The sequence below is a fragment of the Pipra filicauda genome, unplaced genomic scaffold (genome assembly GCF_003945595.2).
Source record: "Pipra filicauda isolate LSUMZ 115617 unplaced genomic scaffold, ASM394559v2 scaffold13_size5146498_pilon, whole genome shotgun sequence".
Taxonomy (NCBI): domain Eukaryota; kingdom Metazoa; phylum Chordata; class Aves; order Passeriformes; family Pipridae; genus Pipra; species Pipra filicauda.
This window is the reverse complement of record NW_024103874.1, coordinates 4,839,356-4,851,595: the sequence shown is the minus strand read 5'-3', so window position 1 is coordinate 4,851,595 and position 12,240 is coordinate 4,839,356. Positions and strand designations below refer to the sequence as shown.

Here is a 12,240-nt window from a genome sequence, read left to right as displayed (position 1 = left end):
GTAAAGCACATGCCATCTGCTGTGGTGATTATGTCAGGAGCTTTGGCAGCTGCCTTCTCACTTAATTGTCCACATTTCTTAACATGTGCTTCCTGCAGCATATTTTAATAACGGCTCTGCAGGCTGGTTTTGAGTCTCTGTGGTGGGTGGAGGGAACCCCCACCATGTGCAGAGCGGGGCAGTTGGTTTCTGTTCACAGGTTATCTGGCTGGAATTTGGAGTTCTGCCCTTGCAGCTCGAGTTTGTCCCTGGAGATGCTTCCCTGTGTCCATGTTTGTATCTTCTGGGCTCCTGTGTTGGCTGTGGAGACAAGCCCTCTCTCAGGAGGGTCATTTGGAGCAGGAGCTTGGATAAGCTGCTGTGAATCTGTTTTTCCTCTTGACTCTGAGGGGAGCTGGCACAGAGGAGCTGCCACAGGTTTCCCATGCTGGGAAGTGTGAATACCCCAAGCTCTGACTGCTGGGAGCCACTGCTTCCCTCCAGAGACTGTGTAGGACCCTGGCATGAGGAGTGTGAAGTAGGTTAAGAATAGGTACTAAAACGTTTAGTAATGGATAGGTAGGGTGTGTAACTCCAGTACCTATCTCTACTCTGCAGAGACACAGATTAAAAAATTGTAATGAAGACAATCTGTCCTTTAGAATAAAACTTCCAACCTGTTGCCTTGTTTTGGGGTCAAGAGGGGCTGTTGATTCTGCGTCAAACTGACCTGAGGGGGCTGCTGGGGCACCCAGCACTTGTCACTCATCTGCAAAGGGATGCAGCTGCTCTGTTCAGCCACTCCTGAGCCATGTCCTATAAGCTCAAAAATTCCAACCTGGGTATTCTTTTCTCAAGTGTGAGGGAAGTGTGGTCATTTTTAAGTGAGCATCTGGCTGCACATCAAACCCCTGCACCACTTGAGTGGTATTTCACTCTGTAACCTCCTCAACGGCTGATTGAAGGTATTTAACAAGCAAAGACAAGAACAGCAAAACAAAAAGCCTCTCGGGGTAGGGAGGATAAGGAATTGCTGGGGAGGTGTTTACAAGAAGCTGCAATCAGCACCCTGAGGTCAGCTTGGCTGGGCAGTCTGACCTGGGGCTGACAGAAAGTGCAGAAAAAACAGATCTGAAGAGTGTGGAAGGAAGTCAGAAATGGTACAGGAGCTTGTCAGGTGTGTTAAAAGCTAAGAACAGAGGAAGGTCTGTTGTGTTTTGAAACTCACTTTGGGGTTATGGAGTTCATATTTTTCAGTTCCCTGTGGTGACTCCTGTGCTGGGGAGAGCATGTCCACAGCACATGGTTCTGTGACAGGACACTTTGTGCTGCCTTGTTTACCTTTTTCTTCTAGATTTGCAAAGTTAATCTCCCAAGCCCAAAGGCTGAGGATTTTTTTCTGGGTGCAGGAACCACTAGCAAAGTGTTCTTGGGTCTGCAGTCTAGAAAGTGTCATTCTGATTTGGAAGCTGTTCATGCCTGCTTCCAAACTATGCTATGGGATAGTCAAATAGGTTTGTTGGAGTGCTGTAAGGCTGCCTCAGAAATGGTTTAGAAGAAGCCTGCCTGTGAAATATGTTTAGATTAGATAATAGGAAAAAATTCTTCCCTGTCAGAGTGATGAGGCCCTGGCACAGGTTGCCCAGGGAAGCTGTGGCTGCTCCATCCCTGGAAGTGCTCAAGGCCAGGTTGGATGGGGCTTGGAGCAACCTGGGATAATGGATGGTGTCCCTTTCCATGGCAGAGGGGGTGGAACCAGATGATCTTTAAGGTCCCTTCCAACCCAAAATCATTCTATGAGGGAACATAAAGCCAGTGTACTTTGATCTGTGCTGGCATTTCCTGAGAGTGGGGATCTCAGAAACTTTAGGTTTTCCATTTATTTGCTATGACCTCCATCTGACAGCCTGTCTGACACTCTTAGAGTCAACAGGGATCTCTTTGTGACTTTTCCCTCCAGGACAGCGAACTCCTGACGTTCAACATCTCCCGGCACCAGTCGTGGTGGAGTGAAAATGGCCCTGGCTGTGTAAGGAAGGAAGCTTCAATGTCTGGCATCAAGGGGCTGGATAACCATTCCTACATCTCTGTCATAGGCTGTGCCCTGGAGTACAGGTACATCGAGGTCATGCACAGCTCCTTCCAGATCCTGATTGCGGTGAGTACATCACTGAGGGGTAGGATTTGTTGAGGAGATGCTGTTTGGTTTTGTTTTTTCCCAGGCACAGAGGTTGGCCCATAGTTTCCACCACATTTTGTATCACCTGATTGAAAAGGCCTCTGTAAATGCATTTTGTCTGATTGTTCTCCTGTTCTCTCTTTTGAAAAGTGTTGCTTGAAAGAATTGGAAATGGATACCAGCAACCTAATGCCTGAAGTAATGCATCCATCCAACCATACAATAACAAATCATTCTGTACCCTGTTGGGGGGGGTGGAAATTCATGTTTTAACAAGGACAGAGACCCTTCTGGAGAGGGGTAAAGAGGCAAGAGTTTTGATAGGATGAGAGGAAATGTCCTTAAGTCGCACCCGGGGAGGTTTAGTTTAGATTTTGGGGACAATTTCTTCACAGAAGTGGTTGTAAAGCACTGGAACAGACTGCCCAGGGAAGTGGTGGAGTCACCATCCCTGGAAGTGTACAGAGAATGTGTGGATATGGCACCTGAGGACATAGTTTAGTGATGAGCGTGGTGGTGGTGCTGGGTTGATGATTGGACTTGATCTTAAAGGTCTCTTCCAACCTTAGTACTTCCATGATTCTATGAAGGATTGCTCTCATTCCCCGTGACTTAGTGATGGGTGCCAGAGCACATAGATGCACATTTGTTGTGAAGAATTAAAAGAGAAAAGATCCTAGTCTTCAGAAAATGAAAAAAAAATTTAGGGAAGCAGTAAGCAGCATATTTCCCTTTTGCTGACACCCAGGATATATGCACTAAATGTTCTCATCCACTCTTTCCTCATCAGTCTTCCACAGGCTTTTTAAAGTACTCTGCAGCAATGCAATGTCCTTAATGTTCACTGTTAATTATTTTTCACTTGTCTGTGAAATTAACTGAAACAAAATGTCTGTTTTCCCCCTCACTTTGTGGGTGCTCTTGCATTTTGTAGCTGCATTAGAGTCAGCAGCCCACATCTCTAATCTGCTTTGGGTTGTTACTTTGGGGTTAATGGCTCTAAGTACAGATGTGGAATGGTGAAACATTCACATTTTGGCTTCCAGTTTTGGCTTAAAAAAGAGAAGTATCTTGCCCTGTTTAAATATTAAAGGACAACAAATAGTGATTTTCCAAGTTTCTGGATTGCCAAGTACTTCTCTGCACGTTTTTGGTCCTACTTTCCATTGTCCTGATCCTGCATTTCCTATTAGCTGGGATGATCTGTGTGACCCAGTGAACTGCAGGGAGGGGGGAAGACTCAGCCCCCTTTCTTGCCATGTCAGAGAGAAGAGGCAGATGGAGAAGCTCCTGTTTCCTGAGTTGGATGGACTCCCTGGCGTGTGCTGGCTGTTAATATTCCGTTAGTTCTCCTTCAGGGAAAATGATCTGCATGAAACTGTCTGAGCTGCTTCCACACACGTGTGTGAGAAAGGCAGAGCTGTGCATCCAGGAGAATAGAGCCTGTTGTCTTTTAGAAAGGGCTGTTGGCTGGAACAGGATTGGTGGTGCTGAGCTGGTGCTGAGCCCGAGTTTGGTGCTGAGCCCAAGTTTGGTGAAACAATTGACAGATTTGGAAGTCAGAACATCCCTTTTTAAAGCACAGAAGTTTGTTACTGGTCACATCCTTCCTGAACTCCTGAGCTGGCACAGCCCCTGTGCCCTGGGCTAGAGGTTGAGCCAACAAACGGTCCTGAGTTTGCTTGGAGCAGATCTTTGTTTTTTGGCAGCTTACTGACTTAGGCATGTGGCCCTGGGCTAAGTGATCACACTGATATATAGGACTCTGTCTCTGGCAGTGGTTTTTCCTTTGCTTCTTCCCAAAGGCACGTGACAATATTCTCTGTGCATCTGCAAAACACCACTAAGGGGCCAGATGGGGAGACAGGAGGGAAATATAAGATAAAATAGGATTTAGGCAAATATTTTCTCTCTCCTTCTCCCTCAGATCTAGGGCGAAATGGGTTTTTGAATCCTAAACTCTGGAAATGAGGCTAAAATACTTGTAGGCAAGAAACCCATATGGGCTGAGCTATGCAGGGAACTAAGTTTCTACTTGTCCTGAAATAAAAGGAGAGTATTGAAGCCCCAGGCCTGTAACTGCTGCTGGCTCTGGAATGCTCATATAATTTTGTCATGTAGTGGGAGAAATAGAGCTTTTCCCCTCTGCTTTGAGGTCAGGCAGAAAGCAAATCTTCTCGCTTTCTCCCTCAGACCTTGCCTGAAAGCAGTCAGCCAGTTCTCTCCCTTTTTACTCTCTGAGGGTCAAACTCTTTGATCCCTGCCAGTATCTTTTTCTGTTCTCTTTATCTCACTTTGAGGCAGGTTTTATTACAGGCAGCTGTCCCCGGGGCTCTGGCAGGTACAGTGCTGCAGACAGGCAGATCGATGGTACAAAAACACGACCAGGAACTTGAAGGCTCAGGGGATGCAGCAAGAGACATGACCTAGTTCCCTCCTTGTCTGAGACCAGAATAGCCAGTTCCCTGTTAAGAAGGGCAAGGGACAGACAAAACTGTGTTTTCTGTAGTTTGTTTTTGCTTTGCCTAATGGTTTTTAGAAGTTGTGAAGGTGTGGTTGTGTGCTCGGCTTTGCTTGGTTTTTATCCCAGATATAGCACTGTGAAATCCGTGGTCTTTAGCTATGCAGCACCCAGCTGTGGGTATTTTGGTTGTTTTCTGGAAGAACCAATTCCTTGAGACTACTGCACAGTGTTGTGTATGTGGGGCAAGGCTCACCAAATTCAGTCTTCCACTCCAAAGGAGAGGGAAAGCAAACCTGAACCCATATGGTGAGCACAGTGTTGGCTGTCATCTTGACTCCTGCTGATGTATCATCCTGCTCCTGGGCATACATTTGAGGATACATAAGGTCTCAGTCTGCTTTTGCTCAGAGCTTGTCTGTACTCCTTGAAGGCAAAAGCAATCCTTTTAATCTGGAATGCCATCAAACTTGGGCATATTAGTCGCCACATGTGATACAAGTAGCTGTAGGGCCCAACATGAAAATCTTTCTCAATGCTTTAGCATGAAATACATCGGAGGAATAAGCTTATTGTGACATCTAAAAGTCTGCACTGGTATAGAAATGAACTGTAAAACTAATCCTGCCAGCCCAGTTAGGGAATGGAACAGCAACTACTTTGTCGAGGAAAGAAATCTGCTTTGTTTTTGCCCTAGCAAGGATTCATCTTGCCTCTCCCCAGCTTGCCAGCCAGCAGGGAGAGGAGCGATTCCCAGTTCTGGAATACCTGGCGTAGCTCTGGGCTGTCCATATGGTAGTTCTGGGAGTGGGGAGGGTTAGACTTTTCCCGAGGCTTCACTGAATTCGGTAGAAATTGGAAGTGTCTCACTGCCTGCCTGTCTGCTGTTTTCAGTCAGACTGACAGGTTGGAAGGTTCCCAGGAAGGCAGCAATGCAAGCCTTGACAGCAGATGTTATGTGAGAACCAAGGCACAAGAGATGCTTTGCTCTTGGCAGAAGGTAGATTTTCAGTGGCTGTATTGCATCCAAGGAGTAAAGAAGGTCAGGAAATCAAAGGATTTTGATTGCCTCCCTTTGGCTATCTGGCCACAATAGCCCTTTCACAAGCTGGATATTTGTTTTCTCATAGCAGAGATCTCTTCATTTCCCCCTCTTGCACTGATGAGAGTGTACACACTTCATTAGCTCTGATTAGAAGTGAAACCTAGAATGCATCTGCCCTGAAGGAGGAGACTCTGCACCTACTCTATGTGGTGAAAAAAGCAACAGCAAGTTTGTCTATTGAGAGAAGAGTTGGAGAGTCCAGACTCTTCACTAGGACAGAAGTAGACTAAGATCTTACACAAGCAACAGTAACACCTCCTAAAATTTGCCTTCCCATCCTTCGTGTATTTTGCACACTTGCAGCCAGCTGGTCCCTTTTCTGTAGCTCTTGCTCTAATTCAGTCTTTCTGGCTCCAGCACCTCAGTTCGATGCTGCTGTTTTAGGAATCGCTGTGGAAAAGTTAACTTCAGAGGGCTGAGGGGCAGAGGGATGTTCAGACATATGTTTTCCTCATTCCCTTTGGGCACACTTGTCTCTTCCTGTCTTTCCTGCTCTGTTTATTTGCCTGCAGAGTGCTCGGGACGCCCCAGCTCCATCCTCTTTTGTTCGGCAGCATGTGCATTCCCAGGCTGTCTGACGGGCTGACGGAACACACCTGCCTTCAACATGTGTTCCTAATAAAAAGGCTTAATTGGATACTTCTGCAGCTTGGAGAAAGCTGGTACTGAACAGGCAGAACAAGCAGAGAAACAGCAGCAGAGGCTAAAGCCCTAGAACATTCTTTGGGGAATTAGAGCAGTAGCTTAGTGTCATTTTACATCTTCCACCTCCCCTGCGTAATTTGCAAAGATCTAAGAATTCTTTTTGTTTTCCTAAGATAGTAGAGATTAAAGCCCTCTTTTTGCATTGAAATCAGCAACCAAGATGTGCAAGGGTGGGATTCCAAATTCTTGGCCTCCGTGAGGCTTTCTGCTCTGTGTTAATTGCTCAGAACCTGAGTGATGTCTGGGGGCTTGATACATCTTCATCAGGGACTCAGTAAAAAAAGAACTGTTGGTGTCTCCTGGAGTCTGCTCATCCCAAACCCTAGCAGACTCTTCCAGTGGAAAGGACTGGACAGTATGAATGGCATTTCTGCTCTGTAGCTATATTTCATTCATAATTCATTCTGAAGGACATAAGGATTCCTGTGAGTTCAGTTAATCCCTGAGATGGTATGTTTAATTACAGTTTGGGTCAGCCCATATAAAAACGCAGCTCATGTTTTGTTGTACATCTGTTTGCCACTGAAACTCTCCTGTTCTGGCCAGATCACAAGACTAAAACAACTTCTTTGAATAAGAAGTACCATTAAATAAACAGGTTTTTTTTATTGATGAAATTCATATAAAGCAGGAATGGACTATAAAGTCAATAAAAAGTAGATTTTAAGCACTAAGTAGGTAATTTTGAAACAAAGGGAGGAGATGGAAGAAATAAAAAAAGAAAACCCTCCACTCCAATGGAGCTGGAATTAGAGACTTAGGGAAGTTCACTTCATTCACTAGTTTTTGTTTGACTGGTTTGTTGTTATGAATGCAAAAAGTCACCTTAGTCATAAAAGGAAAAATGTATGGGGTGAGTGGAATGATGGTTGAGGGTTATGAGGCATTAATTTCTGTGCAAAACAAACTTCCCAAGTCACTCCTATCGCTTGGTGCTTCTGAACCGTGAAAAATGCTCGGAGGTTTATCAGGTTTGCTGTGACAGTACAGCTGATAATCGCTCACACACTCTACCCATAAACTGGGCAGGTAAATCATTTTCATTGTTAATTCTATCAGGAGTTTCCTGACACGGGTATCACATAAGATTTGTGTCTACATGTTATAGAGTATAATAGTAGTGAATGGATTTCGGGCTGCCACTTTACACGGCTGTTAACCCAAAAGTTCCTACTCTGAGGCATGATGGGAAATCTGGGGAGGGAGAAGACTGTCCTAGAGTTCCCTTAGAATCAGGGTAGACGTCCAAGATGCATCTTTCCTGCTTTTCTGTGTGTATGTAAATCGCATGGTTTGATGTTATGTGAAAGGCTGGATCTCCAACCTATGAAAATGCCAGAGCAAGTGCAGAGGGTGTGTGTGACCACACTCCTAATTTGTTGCTTGGGCAAATGGTGAGCGGACGTTTCATGGAATGCTGGGATGTGCAGAAGGCACTCTGTTTTTCCAAGAGCGTCTCTCGGTGTTAGCGAGGTCAGGTCCCCCCGCCCAGGGGCGAGCGCTCACTGCGGCTTTCACGGGGCTCCCGGGAGCGGCCTCGGGGCTTCAGCACCACGGCCAGAGCCCGGCCCGGGCTCCGAGTCCTGGAATCCTTTGGGTTGGGAAAGCCCTCCAAGATCATCAAGTCCACCTGTTCCCCCAGCACTACCAAGCCCAACCACTAAACCATGTCCCCAAGTGCCACATCCACCTGTCTTTTGCATCTCTCCAGGGGTGGTGACTCCACCACTGCCCTGGGCAGCTGTGCCAGGGCTGGACAACCCTTTCAGAGAAGAAATACTCCCTAATATTCAGTCTAAACCTCCCATGGCACAACTTGTCTGCTTGTTACTTGGGAGCAGAGCCCGACCCCCATCCAGCTCCACCCTCCTGTCAGGGCGTTGCTGAGAGCAAGAAGGTCCCCCTTGAGCCTTCTTTTCTGCAGGCTGAGCCCCCCAGATCCCTCAGCTGCTCCTCATCAGGCCTGTGCTCCAGACCCTTTCTCAGCTTTGTTGCTCTGTCCTGCCCCAGAACTACCACAAACTTAAGGAAAAAAAACCCAAAACACTCCAGGCTTTATGTTAGCACAGTATAGGCAATAGGAGAAAGAAAAAATCTCTGATATTCTGATTGTTTAGCTTTGTCTGCCTTTAAAAAGCAATGCTTCCACTCAGAGGCAATTCTGAAAGTCAGCAGGTACAATTAGACTGGCCATTGCACGTGGTCTTGTGGTTAGCATCACACCCAGAGGATTTATTTTACCCTGTCACTCGTTGAAACTTAGCCTGAAGCAGCCCTGGTTTCAGAAATGCACAGCAGGGGAATGAGGGAGTCCCCAGAGCTACCCCTCCTCCACAGAGGCACTGGGATATACTTCCATAAGGCTCACCCAAGAGGACAGGAGTGAGCTGGCTTGTCTTTCATAAGATTATAGAAAAATGTAAAGGAAAAACGGGGTTTAGTGATGCTACAAAAACATTCCAATTCCTTTCCAACAAGGCATGTTTTGTCAGGGAGAGCTGGAAAAACCCCGAATGTTGTATAACTCCCCAGCAGAAATCTCATTATCTTGTCTTTTGTTTTCTGGTGTGATGTATTTTTCTGTCATATTAAAAATGAATGGACTCTACTTTTCAAGCCCTACCATGCATCATTCTGTCTCCCCTTGGAGTGAGTCACTGTGTGTTACAGGCTGACTCTTGCTCGAAAGAATTGAGTTCACAGTGGAAAACAATTATGCCTCACAATAACTTTACTAACACAGTTACTGTCAACCAAGATCTCTCTAAGTGGGGTGTTATGTAAAGATGTAAAATGAAGGATGGAGAGGATATTTGATTAACAGGAAGAAGGCAAAGCAAAATAAGACCCTTCTGGATCTAGAATGCTTAACTCCCGTAGTACCAGGAGTTTGTTTCTCTGTTCAGGCTGAGTAACAACTTGCTACTGAGGCAGAATGAGGCAGTTCTGATGTGTTAGAGCTTCTACAAACTACCAGCTGAGCTACTAAAGATTTCAGTGTCTCTGAATATTTCTGCCACTACATCACCATTTTTATGGTTAACTACCTTCTCATCTGCACAAAAACTACTCACATCTGATTGGTAGCTCCTGCACCGAATTAATTTCTCTTCCCTTGCATGCCCCATATGACAGGAATGCAGAGCTGATGAGTTCTTATCCCTGGACCTCCTAATAAAACCTACCCCTGTGTGTCTCCTGTGTGTAGCCATCTGTCTAAAACGTTACACAAGGCCCTCTCCTGCATCCCCATCACTTCTCACAGAGAGTTTCAGTTTCAACAAAGCCAACCCATGTTCTTGCCAGTCACTCACACAACTGCATGCTGCTACTCTGAAGGTGAGGGTGAGCCTTGCAAGTTTTTATTTTCAAGCTTTGATTGTGCTCCATTAGAATCTTCCCTGACACCTACACCTGCACCTCCTGCCTACAGCAAATAAGACTTGGCTTCACCATCACAGTAATGCTGCCAAGAGGAGTGTAAATACTGGCTGTTGAAGTGCTGCTGAGCTGGTTTTGACCGGGCTCACATGACTGATTTTAAAATGATTTATTCTCTCTATTTTCCAGCTGGTGGGCTTTGTCTACGCCTGTTACGTTGTTAGTGTTTTTACAGAAGAAGAAGACAGCTGTAAGTATTTATCAACAGATCCCTTGGCAAAAGGTTATAGTGAATTTTATTTCTCTCTCAGGTGTTTGTCTGTCAGGACTGAGTTGCTATCAGATTTCTTTCCATCTCTACCTCTATGGGATGTGGCACTACCTGCCTCTCAAGGATCAGCTGGTTTTACTGTGAGGGTTTTTCCCCCCCATGTCAGTATGTGTTAGATGCTGTAATTCTGCTACACTTCCACCATAAAAGAGCTTGGTTTTGACTTCTCAGCTGGATTAAGCTTTAGAGAAACTGGGCAGCTGCTTCTGTTCTCAAGCTTGTATAGCCTAAGAATAATGCTACTGAAATATTAGTGCTGTGATTAAGAGCACCTACGACAATTCATCCCAGTAGGTGACCTGCTGAGTCTCATGTGCCACAAGCTGAGGATGAAGGAGAACATGAGATTTCTTGCCAAGGACCAATCTGACCACTTAATTTAAGAGCAGAGGAAGTACTGTACTTGAATTACAAGGAGGAGGAAGGAGCCAACCCCCTCATGTTTGGCGCACAAATCTCTTCAGTGACGTGCCGTCACTGGACGTGTGTCAGCAAAGACTCCTGGGCATCGCCTGGGTCTGTGGGATCTGTGCAGGTATCCGTAACCTGACCTTGGATTACTTTGCCCTTCTAAAACCCAAAACGTTGAGACCAATAATTTTACAAACAGAAGAATGGATGCATAGAGTTAAAACAGACGTGGAGTTTGGTTTCTTTGGCAATGTGCTGGGCCTAAGCCAGTTTACTCCAGCAAAGGGTCTGATCCACAGGCTTTGCATCCAGATATCAATTCTTTAAGACACTGATTAGGTTTGTGCAAGCAGCTTTGTTGTTTTAAAGAGCAGCTGGCATGGATGAGAGCTGAAAAACAACAACTGAATATTTGAAAGTGTGTGAAGAATGTGTTTTCATAGGAGTGAGAGGAGATGCATTACTTATCTGACTTGTCCTCATGGTTTTTTTCTTCCTTCCTGTGTGGCTGAACTCATTCTAGTGGCTTTATTGATCATTTTGTTTAGAGCTTGGCAGTGCACTTAGAGAAGGTGCTACATTATAGTAATATTTTTTAAATTACCCTATAGCTCTTCTATTAGCTAAACAGCTTCAGTTTTGAGCCCCTGCTGAATATTGTAAAGCAGTAACTTGACAGAGCTCATTTTTATAGTAGGGATCCGTTAGGAGAAGCAACCACATGGAAGGAAGCTTTATCTAGAAACACAGAGCTGTTAATTTCAGGATACATATTATTTTTTTTTCCACTAACAAATTCACTTTCCCTCCCAGTTTCCCAGCTTGGAGTTAAAATGCCAGCTTGAATAATTAACAGTGACAAACCATCAATATTTCACACTCGCAGGGGTAGATCCTTCCAGTGACCTGAATAAATTTGAGCTGCGTTTTAATTTTCTCTTCCATTTGTGGTTTCCTTTAAATGTTGCTTTGATATGCAGCATGAAGTAATTATAAGTGCTGAGGCACATTAATCAGGAAGCTCCTGCTAACGTGATTTTCATGAGAAAACACAGCAGTAGGGATCTACTAATGCTGATTTGTGGGCAGGAATATTTTAGATGTGCTAATGTACTGTAATATATTGGAACAATGAACCACTCTTAAGATTATTTTTTTTTTAAGTGACTTGGATTTTGAGTGCACTCAACCATTATCCCATAGATGCTCAGATGATAGGACATGTGTTTGTTCAAGGTACTAGATAGTTACTCAACTGCAGTTCTTTAAGGTTTCCTAATTTAGACATTCCACAACTGAGGTAATAAAGTGTCTGTTTTTCAAAGGTGCAGCCTTTTTTTGATTTTAAGATACTCAAATGTTTTCAAAATTGGCTGAGGAAAGGTCAAGTCTCACTGGAACTATTTGGGAATTATCCCCACAATTCACTTAGAACCTCTACAGATTTCACCCATTGCCTGACAGTTGTTCCAAACTCACAGTGTCAGCATGAAGCTCTCCATCAAGATGGAATTTCTCAGAATCTCTTGCCGTTAGGTTTCTAAATATATTTTTAAGAGGGTTTTTTTCACATTCAGTATATTAGTAACTATTTTTTTCTGTTGTTTGGTCACTGAAAAATACCAAAACTCTTCAGCTAAAATTTAAAATAATAGTGCCACCTTCAGGTACGAAAAGTAAACAGGCAC

The 12,240-nt window shown here is 44.7% G+C and overlaps 1 protein-coding gene across 4 annotated transcripts in view; it reads left to right on the top strand.

The window, feature by feature from the left end:
* NKAIN4 (sodium/potassium transporting ATPase interacting 4) overlaps window positions 1-12,240 on the top strand; it is a 51,706-nt gene that overhangs the window by 31,001 nt on the left and 8,465 nt on the right. For all 4 annotated transcript variants that reach the window (XR_003538760.2, XM_027710664.2, XM_027710663.2 and 1 more), the window contains exons 4-5: window positions 1,940-2,137; window positions 10,000-10,060. Coding sequence is in view for 3 of the 4 variants with exons in the window: in XM_027710664.2 (XP_027566465.1) it covers window positions 1,940-2,137; window positions 10,000-10,060 (259 nt within the window). In the remaining variant the exon portion in view is untranslated. The remainder of the gene's footprint in view (window positions 1-1,939; window positions 2,138-9,999; window positions 10,061-12,240) is intronic.